Raw genomic sequence first — 24710 nt, forward strand, 5'->3', positions numbered from 1 at the left:
CCAGGACCGCCCCTCCCCAGCTCCAGCACACAGCACATTAAAGCAGCCCTCACTTGGCCCTGCGCCCCCGCATCTCTGTGCCTCTCCATTCACCAAGGTGCTTACATTAGCAGGTTAGTTCCTGCAATCTGGCTTCATCTCTGTCACTGCACAAAAAGATCACCAGTAATTCCTCTTGCTAAATCCAGTGGTTTCTCCTTAATTTTTATCCTCCTCTAAGGGACTGAAGCTTTCAGACCACCTCTTTGAAACCATCCTACTTTGTCCTTCAAATCCCAGGACTGTCCCAGTTTTCCTCTTACCTCTCTGACCACCACACCTCTACCTTCTTTCTTCCTCTTCTTGCTGCCCCACAAGCGGGGCTGTTCTTCCCAAGAGAGTCCTCGCTTCTGAGCTCTGGTCCCTCCACCCCTTTCCTTCAAGGTAGCATTCTCTCCCCTTCTCAGGAGCTTTCTCAGCTGCCCTCTTTCATCAGCATCTTTCCAGCCTCTGAACTTTTGTGGCATCATCTATGTCCACCATGCAGGTGCTCAGCCCCCTATATAATTGTGTCCTGCATATGTTATGTTGTATGCAACATTCTTCCCAGTCAGAATGAGAACTCCAGAAAGCAAGTCCCCAGATTTACCTTTATTAGGCACTCCTGCAGTGCCTGTATCAAGCTTCATACTAAGTGACCTATACAGAAATACTTTGCAAACCATAACCTGCTAAATAAACATAAAAGCCTATCATTACAGTATATAAATTTAATAAAATCTTGGGTGAATAAAAGAAGAATTCATTTTGATCAAAAGCCAACAGCTAACTAAACAGGTAAGATACATCTGTTCTTGGCTCAAAGGTACCAGTAGTGACCAAATCCAACTTTGTCTTTCTTTCTTTTTGTTTTTTTTTTAAGGAACATTTAGAAGACTTTGAGATGCTATCTTTTTGGCTTTCCAATACGTGTCATTTCCTCAACTGCCTAAAGCAGTACAGTGGTGAAGAGGTAGGGGCACTCGCCTGCTCTGTGTTCTGTGCTGACTGCTGGTCTAGAACTTCCTTATGAGGCAGAGCCCACCACAGGGATTGGACATGTCCCCACTTCCTGGGGCAGCCTCTGCTCCAAATGGCTTCCTACTTTCCTCCTCAGCCAGGAGGCCAGCTTCACATTACTGGTTGGACAGGATTCACAGCCAGAGACTTCTAGAAAAAGGCCTGGACCTTGGGCATGATAATAAGCCTCCATTTTCCTTGAGTTTTAAATCAATGAGGTAGATTAGATGATTTTTAAGTTTGATTCTGCTTGTGAAATTCTGAAGATTTTAGTATTCTAACTCTAAAATACAACCTTTAGATCAACATGGCTGTTTCTTCAGAGAGGATCTGCAGGATTCTCATCTTCCTCCATAATCTGTACATCTTTTGCCATTCCAACTCTGCCCCCAAGGGGCTAACATCATAAAGGAATTCTCCACCTTCAAATACTCAAAGAGCAAAATTTCATTGACCTGAAATAACAAAGTGGCTTTTAGGGTTTTACTGCTCTCCCAATGTTTCTACCATTTGTCCCTGCACATACCCATGCAGTGTATGAAGTTTCCAGTGTCATACCTTCCCCAACACTTGATATTGACAGACATTTTAATTATTTACCAACCTCATAGGTATAAAATGATACCATGTCAACTTAAATTGCAATTACTTGATCACTAATGAGGTCAAGAATCATTTCATGTGCTCACTGGTCATTTAGGTTTCTTTTCAAATTACCTATGACATCAGTTCTCCATTTTGTTTAGAGGTGATTTTTTTTTTTTTTTAATGATTTGTAGGTCTTTATCATGGATAAACCATGGCTTGTCTTATATTTTTCTTTATGGAGTCTATCATACATAATTTCTGAATTTTGGTGTATCAATCCTATCCTTTTATGATGTGTTTTAGTGTCTCGGTCAAGAAATTCTTCCCTGCCCTGAGATCGTGAATTTATTCTCCTACTTTCTTCTGTATTTCTGTAATTCAAATTGGAGCTCACAATTATGCTTTTACCTATCCAGAATTGGTGTGATTATTTATCCCATGATGTTGAGATAATGACCTCATATCTTTTCCCGTGTGGATAGCAAATTGTCCCAATGAAGGAAGAGTAAAATATAAAAGTAATTCTACTAGTATTACAGAACAAAAGGAGGAACAAGTAGAGAAAACTCAACCTCTGACTAAAAGGAATACCAACAGGAGCAGGGGGCACAGACCAGCCCATCTAAGACAAACAAGCATGTGTGAGACATTAATGGAAGAGGATATTATTCAACACCATTTACTTTTTTACCTTTTCTTTGCCCCCATCAGCCACATATACAATGTTCTTTGCTCTATCTATTCTACATGTTTTTTTTCAGTTGCTATATATTCATTTCTATTTCTATGGTTTTCACCTATGCCTGTTACCATTATATCCTCTTCTTGTCTTAATGCTTTCTTTTTCCTTTATTTCTTTGAACATATTGAACATACTGTATTAGGCTGGTGAGCTGTTATGACAAAATACCACAGACTAGAAGGCTTTTAAACCGCAGAAATTTATTTTCTCACAGTTCTAGAAACCTGAAGTCTGAGACCAGGGTGCCAGCATGGCTGGTACCTGGTGAGTGCTCTCTTTCTGGCTTGTGGATGGCTGTATTCTCGTTATACCCTCACACAGACTTCCCTTGGTGTGTGGGCGCAGAAAGAGAAAGATTGAACTTTCTAGTGTCTTTTATTAAAGGCACACTAATCTCATCAGACGAGGGCCTCACACTTATGACCTCATTTGATCTGAATTACTTTTTTACAGGCCCCATCTCCAAATACAAGCATACTAGAAGTGAAGGCTCCAACACAGGAATCTGGGAACATCACAAATATTTAGTCCATTGCACACATCTTAAAATATTTCAGATTGGGGCGCCTGGGTGGCTCAGTCGTTTGGGCGTCCGGCTTCGGCTCAGGTCATGGTCTCACGGTTCATGGGTTCAAGCCCCGCGTCAGGCTCTGTGCTGACAGCTCAGAGCCTGGAGCCTGTTTCAGATTCTGTGTCTCCTTCTCTCTGTGACCCTCCCCCGTTCATGCTCTGTCTCTCTCTGTCTCAAAAATAAAATAAACATTAAAAAAAAAATTAAAAAAAAAAAATATTTCAGATTGATCTATGCTCTATAATCATTAAGTCATGAATCTCATGTATTGTATTACTGACCTCTTAAACCTCTTTGTTTCCTTGGGTGCTTTGCAGTTTTGTTTTGTTTTTTTATGAGCTTCCATGGAGGTTATTTTCCACTGTGTTCTGTTGGTGCTGGAGGCACATATTTGTAGGGTGAGTACAGTGACAGTTAGTTATAGAAAATAAGGGCTACCACACACGTGTAGAGCTCATTTGATACAAATAAGACATTAAGTTTTGAAGTATAGGAGCTGATTATAATGCCATTAGAGAGTATTTTAATTTCGTGCATGCCTATAGCATTCTAATATTTATATGTATTTATATGCTCAAATTACTTTCAGGAATTCATGAAGCTTAATAGTCCACATCAGAATAAGAACTGCTTGAACAATTTTGACCTTTCAGAATACAGACAGATTCTTAGCGATGTGGCAATACGAATATATCATCGGTTCATTGTTGTAATGGAAAATAACATTCAACCAATAATAGGTAAGAAAAGAATTGATGACCAAAAAATATTTATGGTAACACCGAAACCTTAAAAAAACAAATCCTGTAGGTCGTGCCTAGATGGCTCAATTGGTTAAGCATCCCACCCTTGATCTTGGCTCAGGTCATGATCTCATGGTTGGTGAGATATAGTGATTTCAAAGAACATAATTTTAAAACCAGAAAAATGTAACCATGTAAATGTCTCATTTTTAATTCTTTTCTATTGCTTGAAATGATTACTTCTCTGAAAAGTACATGGTTTGTAATTTCCTGCCTGGAAGGGTGATTCACCCCAAAGGGAAAGACCAGGAAGACCTGCTACTCCATGTGTAGCTACTCCTAGGTCATTACCACTTTTGAAATCTTAAAGTCCCACTCAGATTCTTGTATACTTTCTTCAACTTTCTGAAATTTAAATACTTCAGGCTTGAAATGGTACAGACCATGAGTTGTGTCAACCCGCTCCCTTTCCTGTGAAGCTGAAAGAAGAGGGAGTCCAAGTCTGCAAGAGGAGCTGCCGCCCTGTTGTACACAGCCATGTGCTCCGCCCACTTCCTACACCCCGTGCTCCCCACTCCTTGATTCTCTTGCTTTCCCCATCACAGCTGCATCCACGGCTAACTCTTGCAGAAAATGTCCCGGGTCCTGGAAAAGACCCTAGAGAGCAGTGGGAAATGTTCTCTGGTTGTCCCCACCGCATGTGCAAGAAATACCTGTGTTTTCCTCTGCAGTGCCGGGCATGCTGGAGTATGAGAGCCTGCAAGGCATCTCCGGCCTGAAGCCCACGGGCTTCCGGAAGCGGTCATCTAGCATAGATGACACGGACGCCTACACCATGACCTCTGTCCTGCAGCAGCTGAGCTACTTCTACAGCACCATGTGCCAGAACGGCCTGGACCCTGAGCTGGTGAGGCAGGCTGTGAAGCAGGTCTTCTTCTTGATCGGGGCGGTCACCCTGAACAGCCTCTTCCTGCGCAAGGACATGTGCTCCTGCAGAAAAGGGATGCAGATCAGGTAAAACCCATGATTCACCAGTTACACCGAGAGGCAGCTGGAAAGGATGCTTTTAATGTCTAGGGTCACATATTGCTGCCCCCTTCCCATGAGCTGCACTGCCTGGTGGGGCGGGGGGGGGGGGGTTGTGCAAGAGGACTCTTGGGACTTTGGGGATGTCTGTGGTCAGGTGGTGGCCCCTCCACCCACCACTCTGCACCAGGCTAGCTTGACACTCAGGCCCAGGGCCTTTAGTGGCTAAAGACTAGCAACTAGTAATTGTAGATTTTAAATCCTGGCCCTGGGTACTTATCATACACTCAGCCAGTGTTTACTGACCATCACCTCTGTGAATAGCACTGCCTGGTGGAGGACACAGGAAACAAAGGAAAGAGCAGTTTGATCCCCGCCCTCTAGAAACTCAAAATAGCCAGATAATAATTCAAGGCAAGTCTGATTAAGTCACAAACGAGTGCTGCAGAGAAGAGAGATTACTGAGGACAGAAAAGTTAAGCCTGAGAGCTGTGCATTGAGTGATTTAAAAAGGGAGAAGAACATTCCAGGCAGGAGAAATGAGGCAGGCAAAGGCATAGTGCTGGAACTGAGGAGGACCGGTCCCCAGGCTTTGGTAGGTAGCGCTGTCTAGATTAGCAGAGGTTTGTTTTGGGAGCAGCAGGACCAGCAGGCTGAGGACATGGTAATCACTTTTGAGGTGTGTCCACCTTTACTTATCTCTTAGTTGAGGAAACACAAACCCTGAGCTACTGTTTGAATTAATGCTGTCACATGATTAGAAAACACATAAAATAGTGTAGATATTTAGGATTTTTTTATAATGTGTACAGGGATTTGATACCTGTGTGTGACATGAAAGCCTGAGGTCGTGTTGATAGTATCTTAAGCCAAGAAGTAAACGAGACATCCATTAAACCTTTTCAGCATTAATGAAACTTGGAATTGGACATCCCCTCAAACCAAGCTGGCAAATTCCCATGATACCAGGTTGAGATTTTCAGATAAGAATGAGTATTCCTGGGATACCTGGGTGGCTCAGTCGGTTGAACATCTGACTCTTGATTTCAGTTGAGGTCATAATCTCATGGTTGTAAGACTGAGCCCCATGTCAGGCTCAACACTGATGGCACAGAACCTACCTGGGATTCTCTCTCCCTCTCTCTCTGCCCCTCCTTCCCCCTCTCCCTCAAAGTAAATAAATAAACATTAAAAAAAAAAGAAGGAATATTACCAAAGACTAGCCTTTGTGGATCTTTTTCTTTTCATTGAGAAAGGAAAGGGTTCTGTTTATTTCACAAGCTCCAAGAAGAAGCCCTGTAGGTCTCTGAGGTAGGATTCAACCCTATTTAGAGTATGAATACTTTATGAACACATAAACCTGAATGTTTCATTAGAGTCTTGACTAAGCAGTTGTCATTCCTTCTGTGGGTTCTCCATGAGTGAAGATGGTCATAAGCAAGACATGTGACTCTAGGTCCTGTAACAACTGTTCAGAGGAGAGGCAACTTCTGTCCCCATGGGTGCTCAGTGCTTTTTCCTTTCACCAATCAAAAGTGGACATCCAGGAAATAATTCCTTTAGAGCAGGTTGCTCTGAATAGCACATGCATTTGACAGGGATTCATTCATTCAGGTATTTATTAAGCCACTGGCATAGCAAGGCCCATAAGGATGTGAGGTGGCTTTACAATGAAAACACAAGCAACACAATAATAATACATGAATTCAGGTAAAAAATCAAGACCCAAAGGAAAAAAAATAGTAAACTGTGGACAGAGTAGCTAGAACACTGTTTCTAGCCCATGGGGGCTTTCTGGCTGGCAGGACAAAAAGCAAATGTTGTCATTGGCTCTTTGGTCTCGTTGAGCATGGTGAGGCTGATGTGCTCAGGGAAGATTTAAAGATTTTCCTAGTACCTATTTTTTTGTTCCTAGTCATGAAATATAAAAATACTATTTCATGTGGAACTTTATCTCACAATCTCCACAATAGCATTTTTACAGCAAATTTCATCGTGGCTGCTTTGCCCAGTGATCTTTGATAAAAGCCAACATACAGCATGTGGAGACAGTTCTGTTAGGAACCAGAATAACGTGGCCCAAGCACATACATTTCTTGCTGTACTGAGGGAATTTGCAAAGAACATGAAAAACATTGACTGGGGCCTGAAAGGACAGGCAGAATTTCAGCCGACCAAGACTTAGAAGAATGAACACAGGCCTCAGTAAAGGATAACTGATGGTAGGTATTAATAGCTCCCTTTGAATGGAGTGTCGGATTGGTTACAGAGATAAGTAGAATGCCATTTTCCAGGGTGAGCAGTGCATGCTTTAGTCCCTCAGCAGTGGCAGCCACCATAAGTTGTTTTTTTGTGTGTGTGTTTTTTTTTTCCAGAAGGCTTTAAACTATGAATTCATGGGGCGCCTGGGTGGCTCAGTCAGTTAAGTGTCCGGCTTTGGCTCAGATCATGATCTCATGGCTCATGGATTCGAGCCCCATGTCAGGCCTTGTGCTGACAGCTCAGAGCCTGGAACCTGCTTCAGATTCTGTGCCTCCCTCTCTCTCTGTGCCCCCCTCCCCCCGCTCATGCTCTGTCTCTCTCTCCTTCAAACATAAATAAAAACAATAAAAACTTTTTTTAGATAAACTATGAATTCAATTCTGTTAATAGTTATTGGAATATTCAGATTATATATTTCATCTTTGGTGAGTTTTTTAAAGGAATTAGTCCACTCAAAGTTGTTGAGTTTATGTGCATAGACTATTGACAATATTTTCTTATTATTTTAGTTTCTGTAGAATTTGTAGTGGTATCTGCCCCCTTCGATTCCTATATTGGTGATCTGTGTCTTTTTCTCGTGATCCGTTTTGCTAGAGGTTTATCAATTTTACTGATCTTTTCAAGTAATCAGTTTTTACTTCTATTGATTTTTCTCTATTTTAAAAAATTTAATTGATTTCTATTACTGTCTTTATTATTTCATTCTTACTTTGGATTTATTTTGCTCTTTTTTTTTTCTAGTTTCTTAGGGGAGAAGCACTGGTTATTGACTTTGAGACCTCTCTTTTCTAACATAAGCATTTAATGCTATGAATTTCTCTCCAAGTGCCAACTTTATCCCACAAATTTGGAAATGTTGTATTTCCACCTTTGCTGAGTTGAAAAATAGTTTCTGATTTCCCTGGAGTCTTACTCTTTGCCCTGTGGATTATTTAGAAGTATGTTGCTTCTTTTTCAACTGTTCAGAGACTTTCTTGCTACTTGTCTATTCCTAACACTTAGTTTGATTCCATATGATTAAAGAACATATTCTGTCAAGCACACTCTTGGAAACAGAAGGGAGAATGGTGGCTGCCAGAGGCTGAGGAGAGCGGGAAAAGGGGAGGTGTTGTTCAGTGGATAAAGAGTTTCAGGTCTGAAAGATGAAAGAGTTCTAGGGATCTGTTGTTGCACACCGTTAACACTACTATACTCTACACTTAAAAATGGTTAAGATGCCGGGCGCCTGGGTGGCTCAGTTGGTTAGGCATCCGACTTCAGCTCAGGTCATGATCTCACAGTCCCTGAGTTTGAGCCCTGCTTTCAGCACAGGCTCTGTGCTGACAGCCCAAAGCCTGGAGCCTGCTTCAGATTCTATGTCCCCCTCTCTCTGACCCTCTCCCATTCATGCTCTGTATCTGTCTCAAAAATAAATAAACATTAACAAAATTTTTTTGGTTTTTAAAAATGGTTAAGATGGTGGGGTGCCTGGGTGGCTCAGTTGGTTAAGCATCTGCCTCTTGGTTTCAGCTCAGATCATGATCTCATGGTTCATGAGTTCGAGTCCCACACTGGGCTGTGTGCTGACACCGTGGCACTTGCTTGGGATTCTGTCTCCTTCTCTCTCACTGCCTCTCCTCTGCTTGTTATCTCTCTCTCTCTGTCTCTCTCTCTCAAAAATAAATAAACATTAAAAAATTTTAAAGTTAAGGTGGTAAATTATATGTCTTTTATCATAAAAAAATAATCTCAAGGTGCGCACAGGTTGAAATATATCATAGATTAAGACACCAGAGTCACTAACCATCCCACTTTGAGAATTGCTCAGGTTTATTTGTTAAATAAAAACTTTTAAATATTTTTACATTAAAAAAACTTTGTATGATTTCAATTCTTTTTAAATTTGTGAAGATTTGCTTTTATGCCTAGAAAATGATCTGTTTTTGTGAATGTTCCACATACAGTTGAAAAGAATGTATATTCTACTGTGTTTGGGTGGAACGTCCTACAAATGTCAATTAGACCCAGTTTGTTGATGGTGTTTTTCAGTTCTATATCCTTGCCGATTTTCTGTGTATTATTTCTGTTGATTACTGAGAGGAGTGTTGAAGTCTCCATCTGTAATTATGAATCTGTATGTTCCTTCAGTTTGTCAGTTTTTGCTTCATGTATTTAATGTCTTCTTAGTGAGTTGACCGTCCTAACATTATGTAGGGTCCTTCTTTAGCCCTCTAATGGTAATCTTCTCTGCCCTGAATTCTACTTTGTCTGAAAGCCTACTTTTTCTTTTAATTAGTGTTCTCATAGTGTATCTTTTTTCATCCTTTTACTTTTAACCTACCTGTGTCATATTTGAAATGACTTACTTTACTTCTTTTTTCACTTGAGAGAGAGAGAGAGAGTGTGTGTGTGTGTGTGTGTGTGTGTGCACGCGCACACGCGTAAAAGTGGGGAATGGGGCAGAGGGAGGGAGGGAGGGAGAGAGAGAGAGAGAGAGAGAGAGAGAGAGAATGAATGAATGAATGAATGAATCCTAAGCAGGCTCCACGTTCAGCACAGAGCCTGACCCAGGGCCTGATCCCATGACCCTGAGATCATGACCTGAGCTGAAATCAAGAGTCAGATGCTCAACCAACTGAGCCACCCAGGTGCCCCTAAAGTGACTTTCTTATAGGCAGAGTACATTTGGATCTTGTTTGGTTTAGTTTTGGATTTTTTAAGGCAAGTCTGACAATCTGTGCTTCTTAATTGGAGTGTTTAGGCCATTTCAATTTAATGTAATTATTAATATGTTTAGATTTAAGTCTACCGTTTTATTATTTTCTATTTGTTCCTTTGGTTTTTATTTCTCTGACTTCCTTTCTCTGCCTTCTCTTGGGTTCTTTGAATATTTTTGATACCACTTTTATTTTTTTTTGATATTTTTAACATTTATTCATTTATGAGAGGCAGAGAGCACAAGCAGGGTAGGGGAAGAGAGAGAGGGAGACACAGAATTGAAGCAGGCTCCAGGCTCCGAGCTGTTAGCACAGAGCCCAATGCGGGGCTCGAACTCACAAGCTGTGAAATCATGACCTGAGCTGAAGTTGGACGCTTAATTGACTGAGCCACCCAGGCACCCCTTAATACCCGTTTTAAATTTATCTACTGTGTTTTTTAGTGGTTGTTTTTTGTGTTTTTATGTTTTTTGTGTTTTTTAGTGGTTGTTCTAGGGATTACAGTATGTATACTTAACTTCTTCAGTCTATTGAGAATCATTATCTTAACCATGTCAAGTGGAATGTAGGAAGCTAACCATCACATAGTCCCCTTTCCCCTTTCCACTTTATGTTATAGTTGTTTTATGTATTATATATACATAATCAAAAACTGTTCTGGATAATGTTATAATTTTTATTTTAAACCATCTAAAATATTTTAAGGAACTCAATAGAAGAATCGCCTATTATATTTACTCACACATTTACCATTTCTGTTACTCCTTCATTCCTAAAGTTTCAAGTCTTATTTTTTCTCCCAAATGTCATGTTAATATCATTTCCTTTCTTTCTGAAGAAATTCTGTCAGTAGGTCCTTGTACAGCAGGTTCACTGGTAATACTTAGTTTTCTTTCACGTGAAAATGCCTTCATTTCACCTTTGTTCCTAAAGTATGTGTCTTAGGACTTAAAGACTTAGGATGTGTCTAGGTGTGGATTTCTTGGGGTTCCCAAGAATCTCTTTGAGATTCCCTGAGCTTTTTGAATCTGTAGGCTTGTATATCTCACTAAATCTGAGACAGTTTAAGCCATTTCTTCAAATATTTTCTCTGCATCTTAATTTCTCCTTTCCTCTGGAACTTCAGTAACACAAATGTTAAATCTTTCATTATTATCCCATGAGTCCATAAGGTTCTGTTTATTTTTTGTTTTTTTCCCTTTATATTCTTTAGATTAAATAATCTCTATTGACCCCTTCAAGTTCACAGATTCTTTCCTCTGCCATGTCTATTTTGCTATTGAGCCTATTAAGAGAATTATTTTTGTTACTGGATTTTTCACTTCTAAAATTTTCATTTGGTTTTTCTTTATATCATTCTATTTCTTTTCTGAGACTTCCTATCTTTCCAGTTACTTCAAGATAGTTCATCTTCACTTTTTGGAGCATTTTTGCGATAGCTTCTTTAAAGTCTTTGTGAGATAATTCCAAGTGTGCATCATCTCAGAGTTGACACCTGCTGATTGTCTTATTTGATGCAAATTGAGGTTTTCCTGGTTCTTCATAAGTCAAGTAATTTTGAATTGTATTCTGGACACTTTTAATATTACACTATGAGATTTTGAATCTTTCATTGTTATGGAGAATGTTGGTATTTTTATCAGATAATCACACCATTTGAGTTCACTTAAAAGTTCTGACCATCCTTGGTGGCTCGTGTTTCCCACGTCAGTTTTCAAAGCCTTTCTGTCTCATGTGTGACACACAGTGGTCAGTCTGAAACTTGCATGGTGCTCTGTCTCATGGTTAGTCTTCAAACTATGTGTGCTGTTGAGGATCAGATCCATGCATGAGCCCAGAGGAGTGTACCAAGGAGTTCATAAACAATTTCAAGGGATTGCTTTCCCAAGTTCCTCCTCCTCCAAATCACCCCTGATACTTTCCAGATTGCTGGAAATCCCTCTTTGGTCCTCCAGACAGAAAACTGCGGCTTTACTTACCTCACTGTGTGGTGTACTTCCTGCAAACGTCTTGATCTGAGGCTCAGTGGTGGCAGAATAGAACAATGGAGGTTCACCCCCTTCTCATGAACCACAGTTGCTCCATTTGGAGAAGATTTTTCTCCCTGAGAATTTTAGCTTCTTCCTGGACTCCATTGCCACCATTGCTACCACTGCTACCACAATGAAATTGGGACTTAAACGTGAAAGAAGAAGGTAAAAGGAGAGGATTTCCACCCTCTCAGGAGCTTTAACACACCTCTTTTCAGCCCCTCAAGCCAGACCTACAGGGCTCCTTCTGGAGCTCTTTGTTGTCATCAGTACCCACCGCTGAGCTTCAGGCTTCTTTGAGGTCAAGCTAATGAATAGCAGATGGAATAAACTGGTAAACTGATTATCCATTTGGCAATACCTCAAATACTGGTCTTCTTCCCCGATCCATCTGGTACTATTTACCTTTCAGAGTCATCAAATAGCTGCTTCAAGATATTCCATCAAGCTTTTATAGTTGCATTCATTGGGAGGGGCAAAATGGAGTGTGCTCTTACCAAGAACCAGAACTCCACCACTGATTCCCTCCCCCACTCCCACTTTTTTTTTTAATTGAGGTATAATTAACATAGTGTTATACTAGTTTCAGGTATACAATATAATGATTCAACAACTCTATACATTACTCAGTACTCATCAGGATAAGTCTACTATTAATTTCTTTCATCTGTTTCGCCCATCATCCCACCCACCTCCCCTCTGATAACTACCAGTTTGTTCTCTGTATTTAAGAATCTGAGGGTTTTTTTCTTTGCTTCTTTTTTCCTTTGTTTTGTTTCTTAAACTCCACATGTGAGTGAAATCATATGGTATTTGTATTTCTTTGACTTATTTCACTTAGCATTATAAGCTCTAGGTTCATCCATGTTGTTGCAAATGGCAAGATCTCATTATTTTTTATGGCCGAATAATATTTGATTGTACATATATACCACACCTTCTTTATCCATTCATCTATGGACCAGATATACACCTGGGTTGCTTCCATATCTTGACTATTTTAAATAATGCTATAATAAACATAGGGGTGCATATATCTTTTTGAATTAGTGTTTTTATTTTCTTTGGGTAAATACCCAGTAGTGGAATTACTGTATCATATTCCACCACTGATTTTTTTTTAATTTTTTAATGTTTATTTATTTTTGAGAGAAAGAGAGAGGGAGAAGAGGAGTGGCAGGGAGAAAGGGAGACACAGAATCCGAAGCAGGTTTCAGGCTCTGAGCTGTCAGCACAGAGCCCAACACAGGGCTTGAACTCACAAACAGTGAGATCATGACCTGAGCCAAAGTCGGACACTTAACCCCCTGAACCATCCAGGTGCCCCTCCACCACTGATTCTTAAGTGAGAGAATTAACATGCTCAACATCCAGATTAAGGAAGTACTGTAGCAGGACCAAACAGAAAGGATTAGAAGGGACAAGATGAGAGGCCCAATAGGAATGTATTGTAATAAGGACTCAAACTAGTGGGACAAAATTGACAGTGCAAAAAAGAGGGAAACCAGTGTAAGAGATGGTATCTCATACTCAGTACATCCCTATGGAATTGTTGTCCCAGTGTTATAATCAAAGACCCACATAGGGAGTTGCTAATTTAAAAGGTCAGAGCTAGAAATGACCTTAGAGATCACCTAGTTCAAAACTCAATTTTTTAAAGTTTATTTATTTAAGTAATCTCCCCACCAAATGTGGGGCATGAACCCATGGTCTTGAGATCAAGAGTCACATATTCCTCCAACTGAGCCAGCCAGGTGTCCCCAGTCAATTTTTTAAAACAGCTTCATTGACAGATAGTTTACACGCTGTGAAGTTCATCTGTTCTGTAAACCATACCCATATAGTTCAATGGTTTTTGGTATATTTACAGAGTTGTGCAAACATCACCATAATGTGATTTTAAAATATTTCCATCACTCTATAAAGAAACCTTATACCTATTAGCAGCCACTCTTATCCCCTACCACATCCCACCTCCCCAGTCCCCCCTCCCTCAGCCTAGGCAGCCACAAATATATTTTCTTTCCCTATAGGTTTGCCTGTCCTGGACACTTTTGTAAATGGAATCATAAAATGTGATATCTTTTCTTTTAGATATTTTTAAGGGTATTTATTTATTTTGAGAGATACAGAGACAGTGCAAGTGAGGGATGAGCGGGGGGGGGGGGGAGATAGAGAATATCAAGCAGGCTTTTCACTGTCAACACAGAGCCTGACATGGGGCTTGAACTCACAGACTGTGAAATCATGACCTTAGCCGAAACCAAGAGTCAGATGCTTAACCAAGTGAGCCACCCATGTGCCCCAAATGTGATGTCTTTTGTAACTGGCTTCTTGCACTTAGCGTAAAGTTTTCACCACTCATCCATGTGACCACATGTATCACTACCTCATTCCTTTTTATTGCTGAATACTATTCCATTGTATGGACGTACCACAATTTGTGTATCCATCAGTTGGTGGACATTTGGGTTGTTTTCATTTTTTGGCTATTATAAATAATGCTGCAGTGAACATTTGTGCACAGTGTTTTATATGGACATGCTTTCAGTTCTCTTGAGTATTAGAAGTAGAGTTGCTGGGTCATATGGCAGTTCTATGTTTAACATTTTGAGGAACTGCCAAACTATTTTTCTTAACAGCTATGCCATTTTACATTCCTACCAACAGTATATGAGGGTTCTCAACATTCTCATTTACCCAGAGAGGTTGAGTAACTTTCCAAGTTCACACAGTAGATTGGTGGGACTAAAACCCATGCCTCTTAATTCATAAACTTATGATAATTACTCATTGAAACAAGAATAAAAACCCCAGTGGACTGAATTAAAGCCTTCTACCAATTGAAAATTTTCTGCCAACTTAGGAAAAGAAATGAGTTTTTTATACCAATGTAAGTCTTCAAATATCACTATGGTTTTTTCCTTTAGTAGATTTTCAAATCCATTATTAAGGGTATTTTAATAGATTACTTTATAAATTATTACAGTTGCTGCTTTTTGCTCAGATTTTCCTCAAAGTTTATAACTGGTATGGCCCCTCACCCCAGACCATCAAGATCCTTAGAACCATGGGTCATGAGAGCTGATCATCTGGTCCAACCCCCTCATGTTACAAATGAAGAAACTGCTGGACTGTGGTCCTAAGGCTGTCAGTGAACTTGGGGACCCTCTCAGTACACACTGGGGGATTCAGCACCCTACTCTGAAGTGTTCTCAATGGATCACCCACTCTTGTCTGTTTCTCTGGCTTTTACTCCAGGTGCAACATCAGTTACTTAGAAGAATGGCTTAAAGATAAGAATTTGCAGAACAGCTTGGCTAAGGAAACTTTGGAGCCTCTCTCTCAGGCAGCCTGGTTGCTTCAGGTCAAGAAGACCACAGACAGCGATGCCAAGGAGATCTATGAACGCTGTACCTCACTGTCTGCTGTGCAGGTGACCACATTTACAGAGTGTGTCCCTGATCTTCACTACCAAATCATGTCACTGATGTCCCCCTTTCTGGCTTAGCCAGTGATAGGGTGTATCTGAGGCTCTGTGTGCTCTTTGAGGAGATGTATCTTCCATGGACCACCATCTTATCTAAAAAGCATTTATTTAATACTAACTTAGAACTTTAAAACACAAAAGTGCATTCCCTGCCCACAAAACACAGATGTGTATGTATGGAGAGCGGGGGGCAGTAAGGAAGGAGGCTGGAGCACATGGTTCCTAAAGCCAAATTACAATGTTAAAGAACGATGTGTGGTTCCCAACATTTCCCAAACCATTGAATCATTATTTCATGGACAGACTTGTCCTTTTTCATAGTCTAACACCATCTTATGTGCTGTTCGCAGATCATAAAGATCCTTAATTCATACACACCTATAGATGACTTCGAGAAAAGAGTAACTCCATCCTTCGTTCGCAAAGTACAGGTATGATCCTTAAGCATGTGCCTTTTATTTTTTATTTCCTTATTTTTTATATTAACTATAATTGATTGTCAAATTGGTTTCCCTACAACACCCAGTGCTTGCCCCAACAGGTGCCCTCCTTAATGCCCATCACCCACTTTCCCCACCCCCCATCAACCCTCAGTTTGTTCTCAGTATTTAAGAAGTCTCTTATGGTTTGCCTCCTTCCCTCTCTGTAACTTTTTTTTACCCCTTCCCCTCCCCACTGGTCTTCTATTGAGTTTCTCAGGATCCACATAAGAGTGAAAACATATGGTATCTGTCTTTCTCTGCCTGACTTATTTCACTTAGCACAATACTCTCCAGTTCCATCCACGTTGCTACAAATGGTCAGATTTCATTCTTTCTCATTGCCGTGTGGTATCCCATTGTATATATAGACCACATATTCTTCTTCTTTTTTTTTTTTTTTTGGTTCATATTTTTATTTTTTTATTTTTTTAATATGAAATTTATTGTCAAATTGGTTTCCATACAACACCCAGTGCTCATCCCAACAGGTGCCCTCCTCAATACCCATCACCCACCCTTCTATCCCTCCCACCCCGCATCAACCCTCAGTTTATTCTCAGTTTTTAAGTCTCTTATGGTTTGGCTCCCTCCCTAACTTTTTCTTTCCTTCCCCTCCCCCATGGTCTTCTGTTAAGTTTCTCAGGATCCACATAAGAGTGAAAACATATGGTATCTGTCTTTCTCTGTACGACTTATTTCACTTAGCATAACACTCTCCAGTTCCATCCACATTGCTGCAAAAGGCCGTATTTCATTCTTTCTCATTGCCACGTAGTATTCCATTGTGTATATAAACCACAATTTCTTTTTTTTTTTTTTTTTGGTTTATTTTTTTCCTTTTTTTTAATATATAAAATTTATTGTCAAATTGGTTTCCATACAACACCCAGTGCTCATCCCAAAAGATGAGCCCTCAATACCCATCACCACCCTCCCCTCCCTCCCACCCCCCATCAGCCCTCAGTTTGTTCTCAATTTTTAACAGTCTCTTATGCTTTGGCTCTCTCCCACTCTAACCTCTCTTTTCACAATTTCTTTATCCATTCATCAGTTGATGGACATTTAGGCCCTTTCCATAATTTGGCTGTTGTTGAAAGTGCTGCTATGAACATTGGGGTACAAGTGCCCCTATGCATCAGCACTCCTGTATCCCTTGGGTAAATTCCTAGCAGTGCTATTGCTGGGTCATAGGGTAGATCTATTTTTAATTTTTTGAGGAACCTCCACACTGTCTTCCAGAGTGGCTGCAACCAGTTTGCATTCCCACCAACAGTGTAAGAGGGTTCCCGTTTCTCCAAGGGATGTGCCTTTTAATTTTCGGTATAAGAAATTGATATTGAGGAGTGCCTGGGTGGCTCAGTCGGTTGGGCATCTGACTCTTGATTTCGGCTCTGGTCATGGGATGGAGCCCCGCTTTGGACTCTGTGCTGAGTGGGGTCTGCTTAAGATTATCCCTCTCTCTCTCCCTACGCCCCTCTCCCCTACTTGAACTCTTTCTTTCTCTAAAATTAAAAAAAAAAAAAGAAATTGATATTGAATTACGGTTATAGAAATCTAAGATTAAAGCACGTTTACCAAACATGCAAATGAAAGGCACTTAGCAAAAGCAGCAGGAATTTTCTCTGTCAAATACCCCCGTTTTCAGAACCCATTTTAGCCTCAGTGGGAAGGGAATGAAGACACCAAAATCACCACTCAGCTGCTATGTTCCTTCAGGATGTCTTGTTTATTATCAGTCTTCTTATCAGTCTGTGCAAGAGAGCAGAGCCTGAATGGAAACAGAGTCTTGTATACCCATTTTTTTCTTATTTAAATCCATAAAGTTTCTTCCCCAATCAACTAGCACATCAGTTCTCAAAGTTTAGTTCAAGGATCCTGGGCATTCTGGAGACCCTTTCAGTGAGTCTGCAAAGTCTTCTTTTTTCTAAATACGTATGTGTGAGGCACACTTTTCCTTATAGACTTCAACCAAAATAACATGTCACTATGGATTTAAGGTAGAAGTGGATAAAAGTTTCCACCTGTCATATTATGTCAGGCATTAAAAAGATTTACAAAAATATAAAACAATACTGCCTCCTACTAAATTTTTTTGTTTTCAAAAATAGTTATTTTTCAATACATGTTTACATGCATTGGGTTTGTTCTTGTTATTTTAATGATTTAATATTTTGAAGTATTTTAATTACTAATATGGTAAATATCAATAGCTATACCTACATACACAAAGCTCTTTAGGGCCCTCAATAATCTTTAAAGGGTATAAGGGGTCTTGGGGCACTTGGGTGGCACAGTCAGTTAAGTGTTCGACTCTTGATCTCAGTTCATGTCTTGATCTCAGGGTCATGAGTTTAAGCCCCATATTGGGCTCCATGCTGGCCATGTAGGCTACTTAAAATAATAATAATAATAATAATAATAATAATAATAATAATAAAAGTACACTTTATTTTTTTTAAAAATGTTTAATGCTTATTTAATTTTGAGAGAGTGAGAGCAGGGCGGGGAGGGGCAGAAAGAGAGGGAGATACAGAATCCGAAGCAGGCTCCAGGCTCTGAGCTGTCAGCACAGAGCCAGATGCAGGGCTCAAACCCATGAACTGCGAGATCATGACCTGAGCCAAAGTCGGCCGCTTAACCAACTGAGCCACCCAGATGCCCCAAAAGTAAACTTAAAAATAAAAAGAATATAAAGGGGTCTTTAGACAAAAAGTTCACAAACTACTGAACTAAAAAGAAGGATAACTGCTATAAGACTTAATCTGTGAGATCTACTCATGTTTGGGCTTAGAATTATACCGCAAGAGTGGATAAGAATAGAAAACAGATCCATTTACAGTCATTCCATCCTGTGGGAAATTAACTTCTGAGGTCAAACAGAGCACTTAAGTAAATATTCATGAGAGCGACTGGAAATCCTGCATAGACCATGTCACCATGGTATTGTGTTGTTAAAATACTCTTGTGTATTCTCTCACATGATTTTGAAAGGAGCTTTTCAGTGAAGCTGGAGTTGTGTTTTCCTTACTCTAGACTTCTAAATAGTCATAAAGCAGAATGCACTGGTTTCCTTATTCATTTTTCTTCTGGTTCTTATTTCAGGCTCTCCTAAATAGCCGGGAGGATTCATCACAGCTGATGTTGGATACAAAATATCTCTTTCAAGTTACCTTTCCTTTTACCCCCTCTCCACATGCTCTGGAAATGATCCAGATCCCCAGCAGTTTTAAGCTAGGTTTTCTCAATAGATTATAGCAGGAGAAAGGAGAGGAAATGTATGTTTCCCTCAGAAGCCAAATGAAGGTCAAATATGAGGGATGTGGTTGTTAATTGGAACTGGAAATGCTTTGGAATGTGATGTAAAGAAGCAAAGAAGAATTCTCCAAGATGGGCCACATCTTCTCTTGTTCCCTGTGATGGTGCTGCCACTGTCATTTTGTAAGAGTTAACACACACCAGCTGCGGTTGGAAAGGCCATGCCTACCTTCTGAATCACAGCCAACTTTTACTGGAATTCCTCGAAGGCCCATGTTTTCTTCCAGGTGCCTCTTGTCTAGATCTGTTTTGTGACAGGGCTCCCCTCAAAGGGAGTATGATCTGGGGACACAGTGCCCCTTAAGTTTACTAATGTTCATGTGAAGCCCAGGTACATTTATGAAGCCGCGAGTGGGTTCCAGGGCTGAGTCTTCCAGGAAATAATCCCATTTGGCCACAATGCCCTGTCGAAATTCCTCTCACCCCATGCCTCCTGCCCAGGGTGGGTGGGGTGGGGTTCACTGACTTTCACTAAAAATGCTCCTGCATGAAAAAATATTTATTATTTAAGAGCCCTCTAGTTTTTAGGCAAATATTCAGTCTGAAATGAATCACGTGAAGTGTTTTATGTATATATCTACCTAAAACGAATATATTATTAAAATTAATTGCCAGGGTATTTACCACCTCTTCTGAAAGAACATTTCTTTATGTTTTATCTGCCAACATATTGGCCATATGTTTTTCATTGTTCAATATCGTTCGTGCAACAGCTTCTCTAAAAACTAAGTTTAAAAGGCAACCTAATTGGTTTTCTCTCTCTTTTCAGCATTCAAATGTTTTTAAATTTTCCCATAAAAAAAACTGAAGAATTATGTCAGTTCTTCCTGTTGAGAAACCAGTATTTCCCAAGTTTCATGAAAACCGACGATCCCTTTTCCCCCCAGACACTCTCATTCCTTCCTTCAGAGCACGTGATGTTGCACTGCTAGCCTGTGGCATGTGACCCATTCCAAGAATCCAACCAGCCCTCCTGTCTCTGACAGACTCACAGGCATGAGCTGTGGTTCTGTCCCACAAATCTATGTTTTAGGAATGATAATACATGATTATGAAGCAACATCACCCTATTAATATGTAACAATGCCTTTTCATATTATAAATGATTTAGTTCTTTTAGATACATTGTATATGAAGAAATGAAAAAGTAGAACTTTTACATATTTTAATCAATAAAATAAATTACCAAATGAGTTGGGTCAGGTTTTTTTTAATTGCTGGGAGACTACATTTGTCTTACGTGCACGAGGTTTATGCTTTTCTTCAAGGGTTGTATACTTAAAGATGCTGGGATCTTTATAGATTCATAATTTCTCATAAAATGTGTATAAACAGTTGGGATACCCGGGTGGCTCAGTCAGTTAAGTGTCCGACTCTTGGTTTAGGCTCAGGTCATGATCTCACAGTTTGTGGGTTGGAGCCCCATGTAGGACTTGGTGACAAGGTGGAGCCTGCTTGGGTTTCTCTCTCTCTCTGTCTGTCTCTCAAAATAACTTTTTTAAAAAGTATATAAATGTTTTTAGAAGGGAAGTAAATATGCCATAAGTCCTGCCTCAGGCTGTGCCTCCATGGGCTCCCAGACAGTGAGAGAAGGAGGGGCTACTTGGCAGAGACGTGAGTGGGTTTCTGATGTGCACTTGTGACCTTCTCCATGCCCCTTCTCCTCTCCCCATCATCCCTAGGCCACAGGAGCCCATCACCCTTCCTTTTCAGTTCCCACAAGTCAGGGTTCTTGCCTGCTTTACAGCACTTGCCCTGGGCTATAGAAGCCGGTAACATTGCCCATCTCCTTTGCTACCCTGTGAGCTCCTGGAGAGCTTGTCCACATCTTACTCATTCCACTGCTCATCTTGATGCTGGTGAGATGGGACAGGGCTGCAGGAGCAAGGTCCTATTAGAGGCAGCAGGACTGGAGGGGAGAGGCTGGTCAGCCTTGAGCAGGAGTAGATCTTGTTTGGGAACAAGACAAGTGGACCTTCAGAGGCTGAAAACTTTATGCATGGAGATGGGAGAGGGGCACTCATCCCACATCCTGCTCAGTCCCACAAAGCCGAAGGTGGGAAGGATAGCCAAAATGAAGACGTGCTGGTGGGCTGAGGACTAAGAAGGCAGGAGGCGCTGGTAACAGTCACAGGGGAATGTTAGGGTTGCTCAGTGGAGCGGGAATGGATTCGTGAGGGGCAAAGCTGCCACATCTGCCTCCTGCGGAGGGCAGAGAACTGAGCCCGAGACACAGGTCAGCGGAGGTTCTGAGGGCATCTGGTGCGGATGAGCAGAAGGATGCCATCGGCAGTGCGTGCCCGTGGGAAGGGACAAAGCTGCTGAGCCTCAACACCCAGATAAGGAGATTAGAGGTGAGGCTTCTGCTTCGGCACCTTCCCCTTGGAGCTGCAGGTCTGACTGACTCCTCAGCTGGTCGCTCCAAGTGTTGACTCTCTGGAAGGTATGTATGTACTCACATATATGCAGGCTCTCCCGCACGCTCCAAAAGTGTTCCTATGTGCACACACCAAGGTGTTAGGTGGGATTTCTGGGAGGTAGGAGCACAGGTAAGGGGAGGTTGGGGGGGTTAATCTGCCTGTTCTAATTGTTCTACAACCTGCATGTGTTTCTTTTGAAATACTAGGAAGGTGTTTTGTTTTAAAAATATATTTCGTGCTGGCATCCAGGGGGAAAAAGTTAGGCATCTGTAAAGTCATATAATCTGTTTTAAAAATGGATCCAAGTAACACTTTGCATGTGAACATAAGCCTCAGAACGCAGCTTATGGAATAGGAAGGTTTTAATACAAATGTTATATAGTCACATCTGTGAGCTATATCCACACTGTCATGTGCATCAGAGCTTTCTTCTTCTTTATTGCATATCACAGTTTATCCGGTCTGTCAATGAACATTTGGGTTTTTCCATGGGGCTATTCTGGATAAAGCTGCTATGACATCCTTATTCATTTTTTTGAGGATGTAAGTATTTGTTTCTGATGAGTGTATATCCGGGAGTAGAATTGCCAGCTCACAGATTATGTATAGCTTTAGTAGGTCCTATCAACCAGTTTTCCAAAGAGGTTGTACCAGTTTATACTCCCACCAACAAGGAAAAGGGTCCAGTTCTCCACACCCTTGGCCACACTTTGAATTGTCAGTCTTTTAAATTTTAGGTATTCCAGTGGGTAAGTACTGGTATAGCAGTGTGGTTTTCATTTGCATTTCTTTGATGACTAATGATATTGAGCGCCTCTTATATGTTTATGGACCATATGAATGTCTGCATTTGTGAAGGGTCCGTTCACAGTCTTGTATTAAAAATAATAATCTTGGGGCCCCCTGGGTGGCTCAGTCTGTTGAGTGTCCAACTTTGGTTCAGGTCATGTTCTTGTGGTCAGTGAGTTTGAGCCCTGCGTCGGGCTCTGTGCTGACAGTTCAGAGCCTGGAGCCTGCTTCGGATTCTGTCTCCCTCTCTCTCTGCCCTTCCCCCACTCAGGTTCTGTTCCCTCTGTCTCTCAAAAATGAATAAACGTTAAAAAAATTTTTAATAATTTTTAATGAGATAACGCACACAAAAATGAGCATTGTGAAGCATCCATTTCAGTGGTTCTCAGTATATATGCAAGGATGTGCATTATCTAATTCCAGAGGCTTTCCATCACCCCAGACAAGAAACCCCTTACACATTAAGCAGTCACTCCCAATTCTCCCCTCCTCCCACTTACTGGTAACCTTTAATCTACCTTCCCCGTCTGTATGGATTTGCCTATCCTGGACATTTCATATAATTGGAGTCACAGTAAGTGGCTTTTTGTGTCTGGCTTATTTTACTTAGCATGTTTTCAAGGTTCATCCATGTTGCAGCCTGTAACAGAATTTCATTCTTTTTATTTAATTTTTTAATGTTTATTTTTGAGGGAGAGACAGAGCCTGAGCAGAGTCAAGAGCAGAGAGAGAGGGAGACACAGAATCTGAAGCAGCCTCCAGGCTCTGAGCAGTCAGCACAGAGCCCGATGTGGGGCCCAAACTCACAAACTGTAAGATCATGACCTGAGCCGAAGTCAGTCACACAACCAACTGAGCCACCCACGCGCCCCTGATTTCATTCTTTTTTATTGCCAAATAACATTCTACTATATGGGTATACCATATATTGTTTGTTTGTTGATCAACAAACCCATTTGTTGATGGGTTTGAGTTGTTGACACTTTGGGCTTAAATGCTACTACAAACATTCATGTATGAGCTTTTATGTGAACATGTGTTTTCAGTTTTCAGGGGCATATACCTGGGAGTGGATTTGCTGGGTCATATGGTGAAAACTCTGTTCAGCTTTCAGAGGAACTGCCAAACTGTTTTCCACAGCAGCTGCACCAGTTTACATTCCACCAGCAAAGCGGGGTGGGGTGAAGGGGGAGTGTTTTGCCCATTTTACTTTTATTTTATAAGTAAAAACTGGAGATACCCTACATATGCAATAATAGGAGGTTGGTTTAATAAATTATGACAGGACATAGTATAGAGTAATACCAAAGCTGTTATCACAAAACAGATCTGTAAGTACTGACAATAAATGAGGTGAAGAAGGCAAATAGCTAACAGCCTTATTTGTGTAACTCACAAAGCTTTACCTATGGTGTCAGAAGAGTCTGGAAGAATATGCACCAAATCTAAATAAGGGGGAAAAAACGCAGAGCAGGTTATAGGGACTTTCACTTCTTTCTATCTTTGGCCTGTACTCTTAAAAATAAATATAGGGTGATGGGTTGTTCAGTAATTTTCAAATTATATATTTAGGTGAAAGATTGGAAGGACATTTTGTGCTTGGCGTGGGATTAGGGGAAGGTTTGAGTTCTATGGACAACCGCAGAACAACTTCATGTCAAGGCTTGTTTTCTTGTTTTTTTGTTTATTTTTTTAATGTTTTTACTTATTTATTTATTTATTTTTGAGAGAGAAAGAGACAGAGCATGAGCAGGGGAGGGGCAGATAGAGATGGAAACACAGAATCTGAAGCAGGCTCCAGGCTCTGAGCTGTCAGCACAGAGCCCAATGCGAGGCTTGAACTCGTGAACTACGAGATCATGACCTGAGCCGAAGTCGGACATTCAACCGACTGAGCTACCCAGGTGCCCAAGGCTTGTTAAAATGGGACATTTTTATATTTTTCTTGTCAAAATGTTCACTGAGACACTTGTCCTAGCTGGGAAAAGTTCCCTCACCATAAAAAGGATTATTGACCATAAGTATGGTAGAATGTGCTGAGAATAAATTTAGTCATGATATAGATGCTGAGTGAAAAACACCAGTGTATAAAAATATTAAAACTATAAAATCTACTCTTGTATATGCCAAAATGTGGACAGGAGTCTCTCTGGGCAGTGGGATTGTAGATGATTATTTTCCTCCTTATACCTTTTTTATTTTTCCTGACACTACAATGCCCATGTATAATATTTATAGTTTTAAATACTGTAATATTTCTAATTTAGTTTGTTGCTTGCCTGCTTAATAACCAGATCTAAAATGCTAGCTGTGTGAAGCGATTTAAGGTTGGTATGTCTCAAAACTGGTGGTCTCCATTAGAAAATGGTGTTTTCCAAGAATATGCAATAGCACTACGAAGCAAAAAAACTAAAGTTCAAAATTATACATGGCATACAGTTCCAATTTTTTTAGAGTATAAATATATGCTTATGAAGACACTAGAAGAAAACACAAAGTGTTAACAGCAGTTACTTCG

General features: G+C 40.6%; 2 protein-coding genes across 3 annotated transcripts in view; both read left to right on the forward strand.

Moving 5' to 3' along the window:
- Positions 1-20176, forward strand: part of MYO5C (myosin VC) — a 103547-nt gene extending 83371 nt beyond the window's left edge. Inside the window, exons 36-41 of the mRNA XM_019442094.2 lie at positions 902-991; positions 3529-3679; positions 4414-4696; positions 14958-15132; positions 15537-15617; positions 18771-20176. Of these exons, the coding sequence (XP_019297639.2) occupies positions 902-991; positions 3529-3679; positions 4414-4696; positions 14958-15132; positions 15537-15617; positions 18771-18923 (933 nt within the window). The 3' untranslated portion in view covers positions 18924-20176. The remainder of the gene's footprint in view (positions 1-901; positions 992-3528; positions 3680-4413; positions 4697-14957; positions 15133-15536; positions 15618-18770) is intronic.
- A 1124-nt stretch (positions 20177-21300) lies between these two features.
- Positions 21301-24710, forward strand: part of GNB5 (G protein subunit beta 5) — a 60791-nt gene continuing 57381 nt past the window's right edge. The window contains exon 1 of one of the 2 annotated variants that reach the window (XM_019442098.2): positions 21301-21426. The gene's annotated coding sequence lies outside the window, so the exon portion shown is untranslated. The remainder of the gene's footprint in view (positions 21427-24710) is intronic. The other variant, XM_019442101.2, reaches the window with a different exon arrangement.

Source organism: Panthera pardus, unplaced genomic scaffold (genome assembly GCF_024362965.1).
Source record: "Panthera pardus isolate Hobbes unplaced genomic scaffold, ASM2436296v1 HiC_scaffold_24, whole genome shotgun sequence".
In the NCBI taxonomy this organism is placed as follows: domain Eukaryota; kingdom Metazoa; phylum Chordata; class Mammalia; order Carnivora; family Felidae; genus Panthera; species Panthera pardus.